This window comes from Schistocerca nitens, chromosome 9 (genome assembly GCF_023898315.1).
Source record: "Schistocerca nitens isolate TAMUIC-IGC-003100 chromosome 9, iqSchNite1.1, whole genome shotgun sequence".
In the NCBI taxonomy this organism is placed as follows: Eukaryota; Metazoa; Arthropoda; class Insecta; order Orthoptera; family Acrididae; genus Schistocerca; species Schistocerca nitens.
The window spans coordinates 442,378,891-442,403,626 of NC_064622.1; the positions used below are offsets into that span (position 1 = coordinate 442,378,891).

The 24,736-nt window shown below is 42.6% G+C and overlaps 1 protein-coding gene across 1 annotated transcript in view; it reads left to right on the forward strand.

The window, feature by feature from the left end:
* LOC126204306 (histone-lysine N-methyltransferase 2D-like) overlaps positions 1-24,736 on the forward strand; it is a 338,750-nt gene that overhangs the window by 213,178 nt on the left and 100,836 nt on the right. The window contains exons 10-12 of the mRNA XM_049938692.1: positions 2,548-2,659; positions 4,844-5,059; positions 9,635-9,799. Of these exons, the coding sequence (XP_049794649.1) occupies positions 2,548-2,659; positions 4,844-5,059; positions 9,635-9,799 (493 nt within the window). The remainder of the gene's footprint in view (positions 1-2,547; positions 2,660-4,843; positions 5,060-9,634; positions 9,800-24,736) is intronic.

The window sequence follows — 24,736 nt, forward strand, 5'->3', positions numbered from 1 at the left end:
ATAACCTCGCTGTTTGGTCTCTCCCCCCAACCAACCAACCATAACTGGAAAGCTGTCATGAAATGTTGGGTACTAAGTGACGCTGTGTTAAGTGAACATTATTGGACAGTGAAAACAGGTGCCTTTGTAACATAGTACCACTGACAGAAGGCTGAAAAGAAATGCTCGTAAGATATTTGGTGATTTTTAATCTTCTTTCATCTTTTCTTGTAAGATATATACAAAAATGACATTATCTGAAGAAAAGTTGATCTATAAATTTTGACACGAAACAGTCAAAAAATCATATCCTATTCAACATAACATTCACCTTTGCAAAATCTGTGAAATAGTGTTATAATCTTATGGTGGCTGCTGTCACTATTCATAGCAATCTTTTACCATCTCATCAATCCATTTACAATAATGTCTTTTGGGTGCCTCCACATCCTTTCGTCTTTCCCTCTCCTTCCCTCTTTTCTGATGAGGCAACAGTTTGTTGCGAAAGCTTGAATATCGTGTATATGTTTGTGTTTGTTTGTGTGTGTATCGACCTGCCAGCACTTTTGTTCGGTAAGTCACATAATCTGTGTTTATATATATATATATATATATATATATATATATATATATATATATATATATATCCCACGTGGAATGTTTCTCTCTCTCTCTCTCTCTCTCTCTCTCTATATATATATATATATATATATATATATATATATATATATATATATATATATATATATATATCTAAAAAGAAAGATGATGAGACTTACCAAACAAAAGCGCTGGCAGGTCGATAGACACACAAACAAACACAAATATACACACAAAATTCAAGCTTTCGCAACAAACTGTTGCCTCATCAGGAAAGAGGGAAGGAGAGGGAAAGACGAAAGGATGTGGGTTTTAAGGGAGAGGGTAAGGAGTCATTCCAATCCCGGGAGCGGAAAGACTTACCTTAGGGGGAAAAAAGGACAGGTATACACTCGCACACACACACATATCCATCCACACATACAGACACAAGCAGACATATTTAAAGACAAAGAGTTTGGGCAGAGATGTCAGTCGAGGTGGAAGAGTAGAGGCAAAGAAGTTGTTGAGAGACAGGTGAGGTATGAGTGGCGGCAACTTGAAATTAGCGGAGATTGAGGCCTGGCGGATAACGAGAAGAGAGGATATACTGAAGGGCAAGTTCCCATCTCCGGAGTTCGGATAGGTTGGTGTTGGTGGGAAGTATCCAGATAACCCGGACGGTGTAACACTGTGCCAAGATGTGCTGGCTGTGCACCAAGGCATGTTTAGCCACAGGGTGATCCTCATTACCAACAAACACTGTCTGCCTGTGTCCATTCATGCGAATGGACAGTTTGTTGCTGGTCATTCCCACATAGAATGCATCACAGTGTAGGCAGGTCAGTTGGTAAATCACGTGGGTGCTTTCACACGTGGCTCTGCCTTTGATCGTGTACACCTACCGGGTTACAGGACTGGAGTAGGTGGTGGTGGGAGGGTGCATGGGACAGGTATATATATATATATATATATATATATATATATATATATATATATATATATATATATATGGTTATAATAGAGGGAAACATTTCACGTAGGAAAAATATATCTAAAAACAAAGATGATGTGACTTACCAAACGAAAGCGCTAGCACGTCGCTAGACACACAAACAAACACAAACATACACACAAAATTCTAGCTTTCGCAACAAACTGTTGCCTCATCAGGAAAGAGGGAAGGAGAGGGAAAGATGAAAGGATGTGGGTTTTAAGGGAGAGGGTAAGGAGTCATTCCAATCCCGGGAGTGGAAAGACTTACCTTGGGGAAAAAAAAGGACAGGTATACACTCGCGCGCACACACACACATATCCATCCGCACATACACAGACACGAGCAGACATATCTGCCATTGCCTAAGTACCCTCAGTGTGGTATTCCCCATGTTATTTCACTAGTCTCTCTCAAACTCTCATGGCCGTATGGCTTCTGACAACCCTCTCTCTTTCACATCCCAAAGAGTTTCACAAGACACTTGAACTTCACTTTGCTTGGCAAAGGTGGCCGAGCAGTTCTAGGCACTACAGTCTGGAACCACGCGACCGCCACGGTCGCAGGTTTGAATCCTGCCTCGGGCATGGATGTGTGTGATGTCCTTAGGTTAGTTAGGGTTTAAGTAGTTCTAAGTTCTAGAGGATTGATGACCTCAGATGTTAAGTCCCATAGTGCTCAGAGCCATTTTTGCTTGGCAGAGCTTTACTCACAGCGGTCTTAGTGCAGACCTGAGAGCTTCAAGATCTCGTAGCTTGGAGAAACACAAATAATTCTCAAGCTGATCACATGCCAGCAGAGTCCTCAAGTCACCAGTAATATAATAACTATCCTCTGAAAATGTACTTTCATTCATTGGACAGAAGCTGCAGCTGATGAATTAGATGAATTAAAATTCAAAATTTTATATTTGTTTTACTCATTTTAAGTTATTTAATTGTTTGATATTTTCAGTTGTTAGAATTTATGTATTTGTCTGTTGCTTTTTTTTTCAGAAGAAGTTCCATGATAAATATAAAAAGTGGGAAGTACAGGTATCAAAACCAGGTGCCAAAAAATCATCAAAAAGGCCTGTTAAGAAACAAGCCAAACTGGTGGATGAACCAGGTAAGTTTTTGTACTGCAAGAGTAATTTTGTTTGTTAAAATATTCGTAATTCAATATTCTGCTTTGTATTTGTAGCTCTACTGAGAGTGGCTCAGTAGGTAAGTGACAGACTATTCCTCCAAAGGTTTGTTGTTTTGTACCCAGGCAAGGATTTTCGTTGCTCCCTACCTCTGGCAGCAGCTTATTAATTTGAAAAATTATTGGTTCAGAGTCCATGTTAAACTGTAAATGGCTGGGTAAGTCGATTTGGAGGTTGGAAGAAAGCACTGGCGTATCACATTCAGTAGGACCATGTTTAGTATAGAAATGCTGTTTTCAAATCAAATGTAGTTTTTAGGACAGTTTTAATGCAACTGTTACATAGAATGAAAACTGTTGAGATACAGCACAAGTGTAATATAACAGCACAAGTGTAATATAACATGAAACAGAGCTGGTATTTTAGAATTTATGACTACAGTTGTACAAACCCACAGAGAATTGCAGAAGCAAGAAAATTTGGTGCACAAGTTGATTATGCATGCTGTGATTGATTGGTGCTGAGTAGTTTCTATTTTATTGTCCCTCTACCATGGTAAACTCTAAAACAATTCTGTTCTCTTTTTTTCTCATCCCTCCCCTTAGTAATTGATGTCGTGTGTAAGTAAACAAACAAATTACATTTGCCAGCAGACAACACAAAGATATGTAAGAGTTCATTAGGTAAAGGATGTGACACAAAGTAGGGACAGTAATGACAGACGTGCCAACGTTTTTGGCATGACATTGTTGATGTTTCCTAAGCAAATAGCTGTGGCACAGTACAAGAAAAGGTCAGCTGCATGCCACTAAATATATTCTAATTTGGAAATATTAGTGAGAAAAGACTATAGATGTAACTGTTCAGATAATGCATGTTTAATAGCCTTGTCTTATTTGAAACTACATATTAATACATATATAGTGCCCAACGAATGGTTACAATGCAATGTGTGAAACAAGTACAAATTGCAGGTCATCTCCTTGGAAGGATAATACTGATTGATTCTAATTGAATCTGACATGTAATCACCATGGAGGACTTAATTTGGAAGGATATATCAAAACAAAGAAAGAATCACATTTTGTTAGTAAAAACAACTCTCAATGCAGTAGAAATGTCAGAAAACTGAAGTTAGCACCGTAGTGGTTATATGTTGCTCCCTTCTTTTGTTTCTACATGAACTCCAAATCATTTCTCACTACTTGAAGTACCAAGGAATTCTTAGTTTTACTGTCAAAGGCTGCAGAAGATGTAGCTTCTCTATCTTTCTCAAACTTCTGCCCCACTCTCCTCCTTGTTCCTACCATTTTCCAATCTTTCCTGACCAACTACTCTTTCCAGATACAAAATCCCACAATTTAGTGTCACTATATTTTGCTGTAAGCCCCCTGTAAGTAAGTGATGGACAGCCATTCTGTCTCTTTTGTAATTTTAAAGCATTTGACAGTTAAAACTTGAAGGTTCAATACTGTTATTTACAAGTTTTAATTCTCATCACTTTTATTCTTTTCCTTTCCCTAACTCTCGTGTAGATTTGCGTAATCTGTGACCTGTGTTGATTTTTAATTGCAGTTGATACTTTTTGGACTGTGAGAAAATAAAGATTTAATGCAAAAATGGAATATCGAGATACAACTTACTATATGGATTCTCACTTTTTTTTTCCTGCATTGGTTTTGAAATGTTCTAATCTCTTGTTTTGAAGTCCTAACATTAGATGAACTGCCTGACTGTATCAGATACAATCTGCATTTATTTTCGGTTCCTGCTTGTGAAATAAAGTTATGGTTGCAAATGCTTGAAAGAGAGAGTTGGTGTTACATTTACGTACCCGCTGCCACAGTTTGCCATGTCAGTAAATTCTATTTTAAACACATTGATTGCCCTCATTACGGATAATGGTATAACGTTAAATATTATTCACGTTACTTCTTTGAAAGTATTTGGAATTGAAAGATTTTTTTTGTTTGTAGAAGCAGTTAACTGAAATAGATTTATGTTTCATTCTATTTTACCCACATTTAAATTTTGCAATCTCATACACCCCTTTCTTTTGTTGTTGCTTAATAATTGTGGTGGTGGTGGTGTTGGTGTTGGTGTTGGTAGTGATGATGGTGGTGACGATGATGATGGCAATGATGATGGCAATGATGTTGTTACAGTGTGCCTGACGCTTTCCTCTGATGAGGAAGAGCGTGGGCATTGTGAAGGGGAGGTGCCACAGAGAGGATCTGGCCAATCTGCTGTGCAGATGGGATCTGCTGTTGACTTGAATTGTGATCTCTCTAGTTCACTTTTGAAAAAGGAACCTCCACCAAACTTTTCAGATGAAGAAGATGAGCTGGTCTCTGATATTAACAAACTCAAGAGTGTCTGTGGTGAGTTCCATTTGTTTTAATGGTTTGTTTCAAATATGCTAGGTATTAGACGTATACATTGACGAGATCTTTCAGGGTTTTGTCCTTGTGCCCAACTATTGCTTTATCGCTCTTAGTTAATATACTCTTGTTGTTTGGTCATGATCTTTCATGATACCGTACTTCTCTTATTTTATTTTAGTTTGTTTACATCTACATGGATATTCTGCAAATCACACTTAAGTGCCTGGCAGAGGGTTCATCGAACCACCTTCACAGTTATCTATTATTCCAATCTCGTATAGCGCGCGGAAAAATGAACACCTATATCTTTCCGTACAAGCTCTTATTTCCCTAATTTTATCATGGTGATTGTTCCTCTCTATGTAGATCAGTGTCAAAAAAATATTTTCGCGTTCGGAGGAGAAAGTTGGTGATTGGAATTTCTTGAAGATTCCGCCGCAACGAAAAACACCTTTCTTTTAATCATTTCCAGCCCAAATTCTGCATTATTTCTGCGACACTTTCTCCCATATTTCACGATAATACAAAATGTGCTGCCTGTCTTTTAACTTTTTTGATATACTCCATCAGTCCTATCTGGTAAGGACCCCACACCGCGCAGCAGTATTCTAAAAGAGGACGGACAAGCATAGTGTAGGCAGTCTCCTTAGTAGGTCTGCCACATTTTCTAAGTGTCCTGCCAATAAAACGCAGTCTTTGGTTAGCCTTTCCCACAACATTTTGTATGTGTTCCTTCCAATTTAAGTTGTTCGTAATTGTAATACCTAGGTATTTAGTTGAATTTACAGCTTTTAGATTATACTGATTTATCATGTAACCGAAGTGTAATGAGTTCCTTTTAGCACTCATGTGGATGACCTCACAATTATCGTTATTCAGAGTTAACTGCCACTTTTCGCACCGTTCAGATATTTTTTCTAAATCGTTTTGCAGTTTGTTTTGATCTTCTGATGACTTTATTAGTCGATAAACGACAGCGTCATCTGCAAACAATGGAAGATGGCTGCTCAGATTGTCTCCCAAATCATTTATATAGATAAGGAACAGCAAAGGGCCTATAACACTACCTTTGGGAATGCCAGTTTACACGATGGATTTCCGTCAGTTACTACAAACTGTGACCTCTCTGACAGGAAATCACAAATCCAGTCACATAACTGAGACGATATTCCATAAGCATGCAGTTTCAATAAGAGCCGCTTGTGTGGTACAGTGTCAAAAACCTTCTGGAAAATACGGAATCAATCAGAAATCCCTTGCCAATAGCATTAGGAAACTTTTGTCAACAAATATCTTCAGTTACATTGCAGTCGTCGAAGGTGCAATTCTGGAAGGTGTGCAGTATACACATCCACAGCTGCCAATAATGTCTTCATGCACTCAATGGTTGACAGCCAGACATTTCCTTAGATGTCGTAGTATGTGAAAGTAAAAGTGTAGCAAAACTTAGTCAATAGTGTTCAAGTTACAATAAATTGTACTTCCAATTTTAAAATAACATGAAGTTCCAGTTTATCTGTTTTAAAGAAACACCTTAAACAAGTCGGAAAAGTTGTATAGACAATACTATTCCACATATCAGGTCACCATGAATTTTATTATGCAGAATGAACCTAATATCACAAAAACAAAATTGTGTTAATATCAGTACCGTGTCTGCTAGGCTGCAAAATTTACACTTAGTTCCTGTGCACAGTGTGACCAGACATTCCAGAAATCTTCTTGTGTTGTTAAATAGGTGTGTAATTTCTTTAGTATTTGATTGCTTTCCAACCATTTGTTCACATTTTTCAGAACTGTAGAATATTTATCATTCATTCCTGTAAGGGAATATTTTAATGTTTGTGTTGATTTCAAATAATCTTTTAGTAATTGTATAAAGACTTGGATGTATTGTGATATATTGTAAATTTGCAAACATTTGAGAGTGCCATGCAAAGATTTGTACAATATCATCAGTTGTAAACTTGGCAACTTTACGATAGAATCCTCACTCAGAAACTACCATCCCCATATTTCATTTTGTATTTACACAAAAGAAAGTTTGTTTTTGAGAATTTTCAAAAGTTAAGAGTATTGTGCATAACATAGTTCATAATAAATTAACATGAGTTACAGTTACTATTGTAAATGTTATAACTAACATATTGTGTTACATTTAGTTATCCCTTTGAAACGGAGTTTAAATTGTCTGCATTTATCGTAAGTTAAAGCTATGTTAGAGATTTTTAGTCACTGTAACCTCAGAAACCTTTAGGGGATCAGTAACTTTTATTCCAGGTTTTTCTGCTTTTGTAATAGAAGTCTCTTTTTGGGTGTTAATTTCTTCAATTGTTGAATAGAACTAGATACAGAAATTTAGAGAATCTGGAAGCTTAGTTAAAGTTTTTTGTGTATGGTCTTATGGGACACTGCCCCATTGTAATTGCTGTTTTCAGTCACAGGATAAGTTAGTTGAGATTCAAAAAGCAGCCAGAAACCACCTATCAAGTGATTGAAAGCTGCTGTGAATGGGTGTGTTGTGAGGGGTACTGAGAGTCGTGTACTAAAGATGACAAAGTTAAGTGGCTTGTCAGTGGTAGATCTAGATGGTCTGTATGGATGAGTCAGAGACCAGGGAGAACTGCCGTGTGGAATGGTCGCGCGGTTATGGGTGAGGTGCCGTGTCACGGGTTCTGCAGCCCCTCCCGCCAGAGGTTTGAGTCCTCCCTCGTGCATGGGTGGGTGTGTTGTTCTTAACATAAGTTAGTTTAAGTAGTTTGTAAGTCTAGGGACCGATGACCCCAGCAGTTTAGTCCCTTAGGAATTAAAAAAAAGGGAGAACTTGGGGTGTTACACCAACAAGTTCAGTGTGCTGTCTTCCACTAAAAGTGAACCAGTGAGGCTCAAGTAACCTGTTGGGAAACATGTTGTGTCTCTAGTTAAGGACAGGTAATCACAAAAGGGTAGGGATCTGTTAATGGTTGACAGTTGAAATGTACAATGAATAATAGTTCCCTCTAGGTAAATGACACTAAGTTAAAGGGAAGACTACAAGGTGCACTCGATGTATGGGCCTGTCTGTCATCTGGGAGCTAAAGACGTTCAAGGATCTTTGCAGTGATTGGCAGAGAAGCTTGGCCTGGCAGAGAACGTAGAAAAGATCAGACTTGCTCATGGGTTTCTTCGAAGCTCACAAACTCAGCATTGTCCCCAGAACTGCCCCATTGTTTCACATTGAATGGAAGGCTTGAATGAAAGACTTCATATGATTTTACGGTTCGTCTAAATGATGCAGGTGTGTACACAAGAGGTGTGTGTGGGGCTGTCACACACACACACACACACACACACACACAACCTTCCAGTCCAGATAATGATATCTACAGATATTACATGACAGGTTCCACACATTAACAAAAACGATAAGAAAAGATCACAAAATGAATATCTTCAGATATCCGTAAATTGAGATAAACAAGAGACAGAAACACGAGCAGTGTGAAAGAAAAGTGGACATTGGTATGTTAGCTAGCCTGTTGTGTAGGCAGGAACATCTTGACATGTTTGTGCAGACTGCAGGTCAGCGGTCCGTCTTTCGGCTGTGTAAATTGTAGATGGTAAACATCCCACCTGTGTTTACCATTGAAAGTAAAATTGTATGGGATATTGTATGAAATTTGTGACATGATTAACAATTTCTTGGTAGGGAAGATGTACATGTTATATTGAATATCGAGTCATAGGCAGATGTAGAAGTACCTCCAGATGTGCTCCCAAGAAAGCGTGTAGGGACCCTAGCCGTTCGTTGTTTTGTTAATGACTTTAGAGACGATAGTAATGGTAACCTCTGACTTTACATTTTACTTTTATCTGAAAAAAGTTGCACTGCTGTCAACTCAAATCTTAATAAGATTTCAAGGAGTTGCATAGATTGAAAACTTGCTTTAAATATACAGAAATATAAAATTATACACATCACAAAATGACAGAAAAATAGTATCATGAGTCCATAGTACTGTACAATCAAAACTGGAATCAGCCAACTCAAAAATTCTTGGATTTAACAATTTGTAAGGATGTGATCTAGAACAGTCACATCGGGTGAGTCACAGGTATAGTGGAGTCAGGCTTAAGGTCATTGGTAGAATGCTACAGAAGTGCAATCAGTCTGGTTAAAGGAGATTGCTTACAAAACTTTTTATTCTAGAATATTTCTCAGGTGTTTAGGACCTGTGCCTAATACGATTAACAGATTATATGGAATGCGTACCAAAAGGGGCAGTGTGAATAGTTGTAGGTTTGTTTGGCCCATATAAATGAACCACAGAGATATGAAAAAATGAAACTGGTAGGCATCCACAAAATAGATAATATCCCTCTCTCTCTCTCTCTGTCTGTCTGTCTGTCTGTGTGTGTGTGTGTGTGTGTGTGTGTGTGTAGTTACCTTTTCTTTTTAAAATAAGAACATAGTAATCTCCATTCCAGAGATAAAACCAGGAATTATACTTTTACATTTTTTTTTTTTTTTTGTCACTTATATTTTTGTGTATCTATTGTCAAACGGTAATAATAATTTGAAGTATTCTTCAGGTGGAGGGCGTGAAATGCAGAGTATTGTGGATGGTAGCATGGTTGGCACATACACCCTCCTAGATTGCCGCACAGTTCGGATTGGGAACTACAAAGTTGTGCCTAAAGACAGAGTCCTGTTGTCATCAGCTGGTATAAGGATTCAGGTGCCAGCGTTAACTGATGGTATGAGTGTCATTTTATTCTTGTTGCTTTGTTCTTTGTATTAGTTTTCAAGTTTTGGTGTGAGTGTGTTGGCAGAAAATGTAATGAATTTTACATGCGACTATGCTGAATTACTTAGCAGTTAATTATTTCTTTTGAACTGCAGGAAAGGGAAGAACTAGTAAGCATTCCCATTTCACTTAACTTTTGTAACTTCAGTGTTCATTAGATGTGTTAAACACTGTATGAGAAGTGTCACAGTCTGTCTGTCATGTGTATTGCTGAAAGAAGATTTGTAAAATTTGAAATAGTCATGAGATGTTAAACTCTACCATAAACAATAGGTTTAATTTTAATAATATCCTGAGAATGTGAGAATGGCATTCCTTCCAGTATATTCCTTATTACAAGGTCTGGGGGTTTTGGGAGCAAGGTAATGATGTTGCCTTGACTTTTTGGAAATTAACTTCTCATTTAATCTTTTTAGATGCTTAGGCTTTTTTAATGATTTACCAAAATTGGTTAATTTTGTGCCATTATTTCTTGTGGACTCTGTTCTACAACCATCACAAACCGTATGAAATGCATGTTTTTTTTTTTTTGTCATCAGTCTACTGACTGGTTTGATGCAGCCTGCCACGAATTCCTTTCCTGTGCTAACCTCTTCATCTCAGAGTAGCATTTGCAACCTACGTCCTCAATTATTTGCTTGACGTATTCCAATCTCTGTCTTCCTCTACAGTTTTTGCCCTCTACAGCTCCCTCTAGTACCATGGAAGTCATTCCCTCATGTCTTAGCAGATGTCCTATCATCCTGTCCCTTCTCCTCATCAGTGTTTTCCGCATATTCCTTTCCTCTCTGATTCTGCGTAGAACCTCCTCATTCCTTACCTTATCAGTCCACCCAATTTTCAACATTCGTCTATAGCACCACATCTCAAATGCTTCGATTCTCTTCTGTTCCGGTTTTCCCACAGTCCATGTTTCACTACCATACAATGCTGTACTCCAGACGTACATCCTCAGAAATTTCTTCCTCAAATTAAGGACGGTATTTGATATTTGTAGACTTCTCTTGGCCAGAAATGCCTTTTTTGCCATAGCGAGTCTGCTTTTGATGTCCTCCTTGCTCCGTCCGTCATTGGTTATTTTACTGCCTAGGTAGCAGAATTCCTTAACTTCATTGACTTCGTGACCATCAATCCTGATGTTAAGTTGATCGCTGTTCTCATTTCTACTACTTCTCATTACCTTCGTCTTTCTCCGATTTACTCTCAAACCATACTGTGTACTCATTAGACTGTTCATTCCGTTCAGCAGATCATTTAATTCTTCTTCACTTTCACTCAGGATAGCAATGTCATCAGCGAATCGTATCATTAATATCCTTTCACCTTGTATTTTAATTCCACTCCTGAACCTTTCTTTTATTTCCATCATTGCTTCCTCGATGTACAGATTGAAGAGTAGGGGCGAAAGGCTACAGCCTTGTCTTACTCCCTTCTTAATACGAACACTTCGTTCTTGATCGTCCACTCTTATTATTCCCTCTTGGTTGTTGTACATATTGTATATGACCCATCTCTCCCTATAGCTTACCCCCACTTTTTTCAGAATCTCGAACAGCTTGCACCATTTTATATTGTCGAACGCTTTTTCCAGGTCGACAAATCCTATGGAAGTGTCTTGATTTTTCTTTAGCCTTGCTTCCATTATTAGCCGTAACGTCAGAATTGCCTCTCTCGTACCTTTACTTTTCCTAAAGCCAAACTGATCGTCACCTAGCGCATTCTCAATTTTCTTTTCCATTCTTCTGTATATTATTCTTGTAAGCAGCTTCGATGCATGAGCTGTTAAGCTGATTGTGCGATAATTCTCGCACTTGTCAGCTCTTGCCGTCTTTGGAATTGTGTGGATGATGCTTTTCCGAAAGTCAGATGGTATGTCGCCAGACTCATATATTCTACACACCAACGTGAATAGTCGTTTTGTTGCCACTTCCCCAATGATTTTAGAAATTCTGATGGAATGTTATCTATCCCTTCTGCCTTATTTGACCGTAAGTCCTCCAAAGCTCTTTTAAATTCCGATTCTAATACTGGATCCCCTATCTCTTCTAAATCGACTCCTGTTTCTTCTTCTATCACATCAGACAAATCTTCACCCTCGTAGAGGCTTTCAATGTATTCTTTCCACCTATCTGCTCTCTCCTCTGCATTTAACAGTGGAATCCCCGTTGCACTCTTAATGTTACCACCATTGGTTTTAATGTCACCAAAGGCTGTTTTGACTTTCCTGTATGCTGAGTCTGTCCTTCCGACAATCATATCTTTTACGATGTCTTCACATTTTTTCTGCAGCCATTTCGTCTTAGCTTCCCTGCACATCCTATTTATTTCATTCCTCAGCGACTTGTATTTCTGAATTCCTGATTTTCCCGGAACATGTTTGTACTTCCTCCTTTCATCAATCAACTGAAGTATTTCTTCTGTTACCCATGGTTTCTTCGCAGCTACCTTCTTTGTACCTATGTTTTCCTTCCCAACTTCTGTGATGGCCCTTTTTAGAGATGTCCATTCCTCTTCAACTGTACTGCCTACTGCGCTATTCCTTATTGCTGTATCTATAGCATTAGAGAACTTCAAACGTATCTCGTCATTCCTTAGTACTTCCGTATCCCACTTCTTTGCGTATTGATTCTTCCTGACTAATGTCTTGAACTTCAGCCTACTCTTCATCACTTCTATATTGTGATCTGAGTCTATATCTGCTCCTGGGTACGCCTTACAATCCAGTATCTGATTTCGGAATCTCTGTCTGACCATGATGTAATCTAATTGAAATCTTCCCGTATCTCCTGGCCTTTTCCAAGTATACCTCCTCCTCTTGTGATTCTTGAACAGGGTATTCACTATTACTAGCTGAAACTTGTTACAGAACTCAATTAGTCTTTCTCCTCTTTCATTCCTTGTCCCAAGCCCATATTGTCCTGTAACCTTTTCTTCTACTCCTTCCCCTACAACTGCATTCCAGTCGCCCATGACTATTAGATTTTCGTCCCCCTTTACATACTGCATTACCCTTTCAATATCCTCATACACTTTCTCTATCTGTTCATCTTCAGCTTGCGACGTCGGCATGTATACCTGAACTATCGTTGTCGGTGTTGGTCTGCTGTCGATTCTGATTAGAACAACCCGGTCACTGAACTGTTCACAGTAACACACCCTCTGCCCTACCTTCCTATTCATAACGAATCCTACAGCTGTTATACCATTTTCTGCTGCTGTTGATATTACCCGATACTCATCTGACCAGAAATCCTTGTCTTCCTTCCACTTCACTTCACTGACCCCTACTATATCTAGATTGAGCCTTTGCATTTCCCTTTTCAGATTTTCTAGTTTCCCTACCACGTTCAAGCTTCTGACATTCCACGCCCTGACTCGTAGAACGTTATCCTTTCGTTGATTATTCAATCTTTTTCTTATGGTAACCTCCCCCTTGGCAGTCCCCTCCCGGAGATCCGAATGGGGGATTATTCCGGAATCTTTTGCCAATGGAGAGATCATCATGACACTTCTTCAATTACAGGCCACATGTCCTGTGAATACACGTCACGTGTCTTTAATGCAGTGGTTTCCATTGCCTTCTGCATCCTCATGTCGTTGATCATTGCTGATTCTTCCGCCTTTAGGGGCAATTTCCTACCCCTAGGACAAGAGAGTGCCCTGAACCTCTATCTGCTCCTCCGCCCTCTTTGACAAGGCCGTTGGCAGAATGAGGCTGACTTCTTATGCCAGAAGTCTTTGGCCGCCAGTGCTGATTATTTATCAAAATTTAGGCAGTGGCAGGGATCGAACCCGGGACTGAAGGCGTTTTGATTATGAATCAAAGACGCTACCCCTAGACGACGGGTCTCCTCAAATGCATGCTATTCTAATAATAATCTGTTAGAGGTGCATTTTTTTATATTTTATTTGCTCCCACTGGTTTGTGCCGATAGCTCATTCTCTAGTGGTACCTTTTGCCGATCAAGCTATTATCAGCACATATATCTAAATATATCTAAAAACAAAGATGATGTGACTTACCAAACAAAAGCGCTGGCACGTCGATAGACACACAAACAAACACAAACATACACACAAAATTCTAGCTTTCGCAACAAACGGTTGCTTCATCAGGAAAGAGGAAAGGAGAGGGAAAGACGAAAGGATGTGGGTTTTAAGGGAGAGGGTAAGGAGTCACTCCAATCCCGGGAGCGGAAAGACTTACCTTAGGGGGAAAAAAGGACGGGTATACACTCGCACACACATATACAGACACAAGCAGACATATTTAAAGACAAAGAGTTTGGGCAGAGATGCCAGTCGAGGCAGAAGTGCAGAGGCAAAGATGTTGTTGAATGACAGGTGAGGTATGAGTGGCGGCAACTTGAAATTAGCGGAGATTGAGGCCTGGTGGATAACGGGAAGAGAGGATATATTGAAGAGCAAGTTCCCATCTCCGGAGTTCGGATAGGTTGGTGATAGTGGGAAGTATCCAGATAACCCGGACGGTGTAACACTGCGCCAAGATGTGCTGGCCGTGCACCAAGGCATGTTTAGCCACAGGGTGATCCTCATTACCAACAAACACTGTCTGCCTGTGTCCATTCATGCGAATGGACAGTTTGTTGCTGGTCATTCCCACATAGAATGCATCACAGTGCAGGCAGGTCAGTTGGTAGATCACGTGGGTGCTTTCACACGTGGCTCTGCCTTTGATCGTGTACACCTTCCGGGTTACAGGACTGGAGTAGGTGGTGGTGGGAGGGTGCATGGGACAGGTTTTACACCGGGGGTGGTTACAAGGGTAGGAGCCAGAGGGTAGGGAAGGTGGTTTGGGGATTTCATGGGGATGAACTAAGAGGTTACGAAGGTTAGGTGGACGGCGGAAAGACACTCTTGGTGGAGTGGGGAGGATTTCGTGAAGGATGGATCTCATTTCAGGGCAGGATTTGAGGAAGTCGTATCCCTGCTGGAGAGCCACATTCAGAATCTGATCCAGTCCCGGAAAGTATCCTGTCACAAGTGGGGCACTTTTGTGGTTCTTCTGTGGGAGGTTCTGGGTTTGAGAGGATGAGGAAGTGGCTCTGGTTATTTGCTTCTGTACCAGGTCGGGAGGGTAGTTGCGGGATGCGAAAGCTGTTGTCAGGTTGTTGGTGTAATGCTTCAGGGATTCCGGACTGGAGCAGATTCGTTTGCCACGAAGACCTAGGCTGTAGGGAAGGGACCGTTTGATGTGGAATGGGTGGCAGCTGTCGTAATGGAGGTACTGTTGCTTGTTGGTGGGTTTGATGTGGACGGACGTGTGAAGCTGGCCATTGGACAGGTGGAGGTCAACATCAAGGAAAGTGACATGGGATTTGGAGTAGGACCAGGTGAATCTGATGGAACCAAAGGAGTTGAGGTTGGAGAGGAAATTCTGGAGTTCTTCTTCACTGTGAGTCCAGATCATGAAGATGTCATCAATAAATGTGTACCAAACTTTGGGTTGGCAGGCTTGGGTAACCAAGAAGGCTTCCTCTAAGCGACCCATGAATAGGTTGGCGTATGAGGGGGCCATCCTGGTACCCATGGCTGTTCCCTTTAATTGTTGGTATGTCTGGCCTTCAAAAGTGAAGAAGTTGTGGGTCAGGATGAAGCTGGCTAAGGTAATGAGGAAAGAGGTTTTAGGTAGGGTGGCAGGTGATTGGCGTGAAAGGAAGTGCTCCATCGCAGCGAGGCCCTGGACGTGCGGGATATTTGTGTATAAGGAAGTGGCATCAATGGTTACAAGGATGGTTTCTGGGGGTAACGGATTGGGTAAGGATTCCAGGCGTTCGAGGAAGTGGTTGGTGTCTTTGATGAAGGATGGGAGACTGCATGTAATGGTTTGAAGGTGTTGATCTACGTAGGCGGAGATACGTTCGGTGGGGGCTTGATAACCAGCTACAATGGGGCAGCTGGGATGATTGGGTTTGTGAATTTTAGGAAGAAGGTAGAAGGTAGGGGTGCAGGGTGTCGGTGGGGTCAGGAGGTTGATGGAGTCAGGTGAAAGGTTTTGTAGGGGGCCTAAGGTTCTGAGGATTCCTTGAAGCTCTGCCTGGACATCAGGAATGGGATTACCTTGGCAAACTTTGTATGTGGTGTTGTCTGAAAGCTGACGCAGTCCCTCAGCCACATACTCCCGACGATCAAGTACCACGGTCGTGGAACCCTTGTCCGCCGGAAGGATGACGATGGACCGGGCAGCCTTCAGATCACGGATAGCCTGGGCTTCAGCAGTGGTGATGTTGGGAGTAGGATTAAGGTTTTTTAAGAAGGATTGAGAGGCAAGGCTGGAAGTCAGAAATTCCTGGAAGGTTTGGAGAGGGTGATTTTGAGGAAGAGGAGGTGGGTCCCGCTGCGACGGAGGACGGAACTGTTCCAGGCAGGGTTCAATTTGGATAGTGTCTTGGGGAGTTGGATCATTAGGGGTAGGATTAGGATCATTTTTCTTCGTGTCAAAGTGATACTTCCAGCAGAGAGTACGAGTGTAGGACAGTAAATCTTTGACGAGGGCTGTTTGGTTGAATCTGGGAGTGGCGCTGAAGGTGAGGCCTTTGGATAGGACAGAGGTTTCGGATTGGGAGAGAGGTTTGGAGGAAAGGTTAACTACCGAATTAGGGTGTTGTGGTTCCAGATTGTATTGATTGGAATTTTGAGGTTTTGGAGGGAGTGGAGCTGGAAGTGGGAGACTGAGTAGATGGGAGAGACTGGGTTTGTGTGCAATGAGAGGAGGTTGAGGTTTGCTGGAAAGGTTGTGAAGGGTGAGTGAGTTGCCTTTCCGGAGGTGGGAAACCAGGAGATTGGATAGTTTTTTGAGGTGAAGGGTGGCATGTTGTTCTAATTTGCAGTTGGCCTGTAGGAGGATGCTCTGAACAGCCGGTGTGGAAGTGGGAGAGGAAAGATCGAGGACTTTTATTAAGGATAGGAGTTGACGGGTGTGTTCATTGGCTGAGTTGATGTGTAGGTGAAGGATTAGGTGGGTGAGGGCAATGGATTGTTCAGTTTGGAACTGGTATAGGGACTGATGGAAAGAAGGGTTGCAGCCAGAGATGGGAACTTTAAGTGTGAGGCCTTTGGGGGTTATGCCAAATGTCAGACAAGCCTGAGAAAATAGAATATGGGAGCGTAATCTGGCTAGGGTGAAGGCATGTTTGCGGAGGGAATGTAAATAAAACTTAATGGGGTCGTTGTGGGGGTGTTGTGAGGGTGCCATGGTATTAGAAGGTGGAAAGTGTAACATGAGGTTGAGATGAAAATGAAAATAACTGGAGAAAGTAACTGGAGATCTGTTGTGAAAAAAGGCGAAAAAGTGTTGGTTTAAGTTGGGCTATGTTGATCCTGTGGTGAACTTGGGTTGGTAGAGAACGATGTGCACATAGGTTAGGTGGTTGTGTTGCCGCCAAAACACGTTAAAGGATGGAGAGATACGGGAAAATTTCGAAAAAACGGCGTGTAAATGTGTTAAAAAGAGTGGTTTTGTGGTGGCAGATTATGAAAATGAGGCTAACAATAGTCTGGCTAAGAAATAATGACGTTAAAACCTGTGGGAAGTGGCTAAAAATTATCAGTGATGTGGGAAGAACGGAAATGGAAATAAAGCGAAAGTTATCAGAACTAGACGAAAAGGTTGTTTAATAGCTGAAATGAACTGTTTGTGGACTAGAAACGGTGGATTTTATAGCAGCGGTAGTGTTGAAAGCGGAAAAAAATTTTTGGTTATGGTTTGGAAGTGGGTGACGTATTATTGAGTCTATATAGGCGGGATAAAATTGTATAGTAGATTACGGTAAAAATGAGAAGGTGAATACAAAGTGAAACTACTGGCACAAACAAAAAGAGAAAATAAGATGACAGAAAAGATTTCGAAATACAACAGTGACAATAACAAACGTAATTACCTTAGCCAGCTTCATCCTGACCCACAACTTCTTCACTTTTGAAGGCCAGACATACCAACAATTAAAGGGAACAGCCATGGGTACCAGGATGGCCCCCTCATACGCCAACCTATTCATGGGTCGCTTAGAGGAAGCCTTCTTGGTTACCCAAGCCTGCAAACCCAAAGTTTGGTACAGATTTATTGATGACATCTTCATGATCTGGACTCACAGTGAAGAAGAACTCCAGAATTTCCTCTCCAACCTCAACTCCTTTGGTTCCATCAGATTCACCTGGTCCTACTCCAAATCCCATGTCACTTTCCTTGATGTTGACCTCCACCTGTCCAATGGCCAGCTTCACACGTCCGTCCACATCAAACCCACCAACAAGCAACAGTACCTCCATTACGACAGCTGCCACCCATTCCACATCAAACGGTCCCTTCCCTACAGCCTAGGTCTTCGTGGCAAACGAATCTGCTCCAGTCCGGAATCCCTGAAGCATTACACCAACAACCTGACAACAGCTTTCGCATCCCGCAACTACCCTCCCGACCTGGTACAGAAGCAAATAACCAGAGCCACTTCCTCATCCTCTCAAACCCAGAACCTCCCACAGAAGAACCACAAAAGTGCCCCACTTGTGACAGGATACTTTCCGGGACTGGATCAGATTCTGAATGTGGCTCTCCAGCAGGGATACGACTTCCTCAAATCCTGCCCTGAAATGAGATCCATCCTTCACGAAATCCTCCCCACTCCACCAAGAGTGTCTTTCCGCCGTCCACCTAACCTTCGTAACCTCTTAGTTCATCCCTATGAAATCCCCAAACCACCTTCCCTACCCTCTGGCTCCTACCCTTGTAACCGCCCCCGGTGTAAAACCTGTCCCATGCACCCTCCCACCACCACCTACTCCAGTCCTGTAACCCGGAAGGTGTACACGATCAAAGGCAGAGCCACGTGTGAAAGCTCCCACGTGATCTACCAACTGACCTGCCTGCACTGTGATGCATTCTATGTGGGAATGACCAGCAACAAACTGTCCATTCGCATGAATGGACACAGGCAGACAGTGTTTGTTGGTAATGAGGATCACCCTGTGGCTAAACATGCCTTGGTGCACGGCCAGCACATCTTGGCGCAGTGTTACACCGTCTGGGTTATCTGGATACTTCCCACTATCACCAACCTATCCGAACTCCGGAGATGGGAACTTGCTCTTCAATATATCCTCTCTTCCCGTTACCCACCAGGCCTCAATCTCCGCTAATTTCAAGTTGCCGCCACTCATACCTCACCTGTCATTCAACAACATCTTTGCCTCTGCACTTCTGCCTCGACTGGCATCTCTGCCCAAACTCTTTGTCTTTAAATATGTCTGCTTGTGTCTGTATATGTGTGTGCGAGTGTATACCCATCCTTTTTTCCCCCTAAGGTAAGTCTTTCCGCTCCCGGGATTGGAGTGACTCCTTACCCTCTCCCTTAAAACCCACATCCTTTCGTCTTTCCCTCTCCATCCCTCTTTCCTGATGAGGCGGCAGTTTGTTGCGAGGGCTTGAATTTTGTGTGTGTGTTTGTGTTTGTTTGTGTGTCTATCGACGTGCCAGCGCTTTTGTTTGGTAAGTCACCTCATCTTTGTTTTATATATATATATATAGACACACACACACACACACACACACACACACACACACACACACACACACAAAAGTGCTAGCGGGTCGATGGACGCACGGGCGGGCACAGGCATGCACGCGGGATTCTGGCTTTCGCGGCGGACGGTTGCTTCATCAGACAAATGTCTGCTCGTGTCTGTGTATGTGCGGATGGATATGTGCGTGTGTGCAAGTGTACACCTGTCCTTTTTGCCCCCTAAGGTAAGTCTTTCCGCTCCCGGGATTGGAATGACTCCTTACCCTCTCGCTTAAAACCCACATCCTTTCGCCTTTCCCTCTCCTTTCCTCTTTCCTGATGAAGCAACCGTTTGTTGCGAAAGCTAGAATTTTGTGTGTATGTTTGTGTTTGTTTGTGTGTCTATCGACGTGCCAGCGCTTTTGTTTGGTAAGTCACATCATCTTTGTTTTTAGATATATTTTTCCCACGTGGAATGTTTCCCCTCTATTAATTTATATCATATATCTAAATATGTACAAATAAATGTTTAATTTTTCGTTTCATTATAATTTTTACTTACATTGTAATACCACAGACCAAATTAATCAGAAGATACAAGTATACCAGTAAATGGAAAATTCATGTCCTTAGATATCATCAGTACACAAATGTGCCAGTTGTTGGAACCATAAACATCATAAGAAATAACCTACTAAAACTTGACAAGATTAACCAACCTGAAATACATGTACTGATCAGTTTGAAAGAAATAGTGCTACCAGACAATTACTTGACTTTGCAAGGAGAGGTATACAAACATAATGTTGGATAGGCTATGGGAAGCTGCCTTGCAAGAGCCCATCAAATATTTTTCTAGGCCACTTAGAAAATACATTTTTCAGTGAACGAATAGTAGACTGATGATCACTTGTTACTGGGGTCATGAGAATTTCACATTTTGCAATAAATGCAAATACAGATGTGAATTCTGCTTCAAGATGCAGACATACAAAATTACCTAGTAAATACTGTTGTATTGAGATATCTGTTTCATCAGAGATAGTTGGAAATAGCTTTATTTTTTGCAGATAAATACTGACAGTGTACTCAGTTTTTCATTAGTGGTATTGCAAATCTGTTGTGAAGCCCAATTTATAAAGTTAATCTGCATGAGAATGTATTACAAAATAAAAAATGTGTAGACATAACATATCAGTGCACTCAGTGCTCTGATGCCATGCCAGTATGGATGGTTTAACAGCATACATCTGCAAATTGCCCAGTCTATTTCAAAGCACTAAGGTTTGGTCTTCAGTCATGTATTGTGAAAACCTTTTAAATTTGCATGTGTAATCATTCAGAAACAAAAAAATTGCCAAAAATAAATGCTACATTTTTGAGTTCCAGCTTATTACGAGTGTTCATTTTGTTTAATTGAACTAATGACAAAATTATTGAATTTCACCAACAAATGGTAACAGCATCAAACTTACTGTTGAATATGATATAAATGATCATGAAATTCTTAGACGTAAAAATAGCCATTGATAATTGTGTCCATCAATTTGACGTACTTCATAAACCATCCACAAGTGGGTACATGGTATATAAAACTCAACATGTCACCAACTAACACACAAAACTGCGTTTTCACACTATGTTACATAATGTGACTCGAGTTTCCGTTAATACATAAAATATGAAGATAAATTTGCATACCCCCCCAGGGGGTCCACATCTCTTTTGTGGATACGTGCGTAGCGAGCACGGGACCCCGAGCTAATTTGGCCCTCCTTCCTTTCCGAGCTGCATACCTTCCTTTTCCGCATCCTTCCCTATCCCCCATCTTCGCCGCCCCCCCCCCCCCCCTTCCCTCACCGCTGGCTCTTTCCTTCCCCTTCTCCCCCTCTGGGAGTATGGTTTGTGCCTACGTCTGGAGACAGACGCTCGTAAATGTAACACATTCTTCGCCTTCTCTCCTTGTATGTCTTTATCCTTCCTTTGTCCTTCTCTTTTCCTTATCTCTTCTCTTTACCCTTTTTTCCGCTGCGGCGTTTGAGACCTCTCTTCTTTCCTTTCCCTTTCTTTGTTTTTCCCTTTCTCTTCCTTCCTCCCTGTGCATGTCTGAAGGCCGACCCACGCATTTTCGTGCATAGCCGGTGACGGGGTAACGCGTAATTCCCCACCCCGGGTAGACAGGTAGGACACGTACGTACCCCCTGGTAACGGCCAGGCCCACGGAGGGGTGATTACCCGAGCTGATACCTTCCGAAAGTGCCGATTGGTCCCTCCGTCCGTTTGTCGGGAGGTGTGACCTGAGGTGTGAACAATCACCTAAGGCGGGAGTGCCCTCAGAGAGGGCCCCCTCAAGGGAGGAGCGCGCCATCGGAGACGCTGGTAATCATGGGGGATTCTTCCACAATGGTTTCCTCATCTTCCACTATGTCTGCTCACAAGTGTAAGTTCACTGAGTCTCAGCCACAGACAGTTCTTCCATCGATGCCACAGTTCCTTGTTGTTTCTCGGTCTGACAAAGGTCACGACTTCTCCACGGTCAGCCCTTTCATTATTCAGAAAGGCGTCGACGCAATTGCAGGTCCTGTAAAGTCTTGTTCCAGATTACGGAATGGCACCTTGTTGTTAGAAACAGTCAGTGCCCTCCAGGCACAAAAATTGCTGCGTACTTCTCTGCTCCACACCTTCCCTGTCCGGGTTGAAGCGCACCGCACTTTAAATTCCTCACGTGGAGTCGTTCATACACGCCCCCTCAATGGATTGTCTGACGAGGAAATTCAGCACTACCTGTCTGACCAGGGCGTAACGGCTGTTCATAGAGTTATGAAAAGGGTTGACACGAACATCATTCCAACCCGCACTGTCTTCCTGACATTTGACAAAGTTTAACTCCCATCGCAAATAAAAGCGGGCTATGAAATAATTTCCGTTCGCCCCTACGTCCCAAACCCTACGCGTTGCTATCAGTGCCAGCGGTTCAATGACACCAGCGAGTCCTGTTCCAACCCGGCCAAATGTGTTACATGTGGCAAGGATGCCCATGAGGGTGGTTGTCCACCTCCATCCCATCGTTGCATCAACTGTATGGGTGAACACGCTGCTTCCTCTCGAGATTGCCCCATTTTTAAAGACGAAAAGCTCATTCAGGAAATCAGAGTGAAGGAAAAGGTGTCGACCTTTGCTGCTCGAAAATTATTCGCAAGTCGAAAGCCCACTGTGCCTCAGACAGGAAAATACAGCACTGGCCTTGCCTCTCCTCGGCCAACAAAGGAGGTGCCCACGCAGACTTGTCATCTCACCTTTAGTGACACGGTCGTCAGATCGGCCAGCGCAAAGATCGCCCGTTCAACCTCCCCACTTTCGCCTTCTCAATCTATGGCTCGCCCTTCATCGGGTTCTGCTAAATCTCGATCCCAAAAGTCAGACACCCGGACTTCGAAAAAAGAGCATACTCGTGAAGATTTTTTACGTATCCCAACTTCACAACCATCGGCTCCTCCTTCATCTAAACATCATGTTTCCAAGAAAGCTGATAAGAAACCCAGTTCCTCTCCTTCTCCACCACGGCGTGTCTCATCTACAGCACCACCTGGCAGAAGTCGCCCTCGGCCGTCTTCTGTGTCGCCGAGGTGCACTGCTGGCGCCTGATCAACCGGCCGATCGCTGGTGGCAGGAGCTGCTCCTGAACAACCTATGGATCAGGATCTTCTGCCTTCGGCTGAGTGCCGTTCCACGATGTCGGTCACAAGCTCTGAGCAGTCGTTGAGTTGACGGCAACCTTGGTCACATTCTTCCATTTTCTGTCCACCCTTTGTCCATTATCCATTGGAATATCCGTGGCATTCGAGCCAATCGGGATGAATTGTCGATCCTCTTACGATCCTACCCTCCAGTCATCTCCTGTCTTCAGGAAACAAAGCTGGTCCTCACGACCGCTTTGTTTTCCCCCATTTTCAGTCAGTCCGATTTGATCTCCCCTCTGTTGAAGGCACTCCAGCACATGGAGGACTCATGATTCTTCTCCATAATGCTCTCCATTATAACCCAATCCCCGTAAACACTTCCTTCCAAGCTGTCGCTGTCCGTCTTTCCCTTTCTGGATACACGTTCTCTCTTTGTACTGTATACATTCCATCGTCCACACCAATGGCACGAGCTGATCTCCTTCATCTTCTTGGTCAGCTTCCACCCCCCTAATTGCTGGTTGGGGACTTAAATGCCCACCACCCACTTTGGGGATCTCCACATCCTTGTCCGCGTGGCTCACTATTGATAGACGTCTTCCACCAAGCGGATCTTGTTTGCCTCAACACTGGGGACCCTACATTTTTGTCTGCCTCCACGACGAATTTCTCTCATTTGGACATTTCGGTCGGTACTGTTCCGCTAGCTCGGCGCTTCGAATGGTTCGCCCTTGGTGATACACACTAGAGTGACCACTTTCCATGTGTGATTGCAGACACAACTGCCATATATGCGCCCGAGACGCTGGAAGTTTGCCCAAGCCGATTGGACACTTTTTTCGTCTCTAGCGACATTTGATGACCGTCACTTTCCTAGCATCGACAATGAGGTCTCTCATATTACAAACGTTATTCTTACAGCTGCGGAACGTTCAATACCACGCACCTCCGAATTGCCCCGGCGCCCCCCAGTTCCTTGGTGGAACGAGGCATGCCGTGACGCAATACGTGAGCGGCGACGTGCTCTTCGCGTTTTGCGCCACCATCCTACTTTGGCCAACTGTATCCGCTATAAGCAGTCCCGTGCGCGATGCCATCGCGTCATCCGCGATAGCAAGAAGGCAAGCTGGAAATTCTTTACTAGCTCATTTAACACCTTCACTCTCTCCTCGGAAGTTTGGAGTCTGATTCGACGGTTATCTGGCGCGCCTAGTTTCTCCCCGGTCTCTGGGCTCACTGTCGTGCATGATACGTTAGTGGACCCTGTCGCTATTTCTAACTCATTGGGTCAACACTTTGCTGAGATTTCGAGCTCTTCAAATTACCCGCCAGTGTTTCTCCCGAAGAAACGTGCAGCGGAAGTGCGACCTCTTGCTTTCTCTTCTCAAAATCGCGAAAGCTATAATACTGTTTTCTCCATGCGGGAACTCCAACATGCACTCTCTTCTTCTCGCTCCTCTGCCCCAGGACCGGATGGTATCCACATCCAAATGTTGCTGCATTTATCACCCCATAGTCTGCGTTACCTCCTTCATGTTTATAATGGAATTTGGACAGACAGTACTTTTCCCAGACGATGGCGGGAAGCTATCGTCGTTCCTGTTCCGAAACCTGGAAAGGACAAACATCTCCCCTCTAGCTATCGCCCCATTTCTCTCACGAGTAGTGTATGTAAGGTTTTGGAGCGTA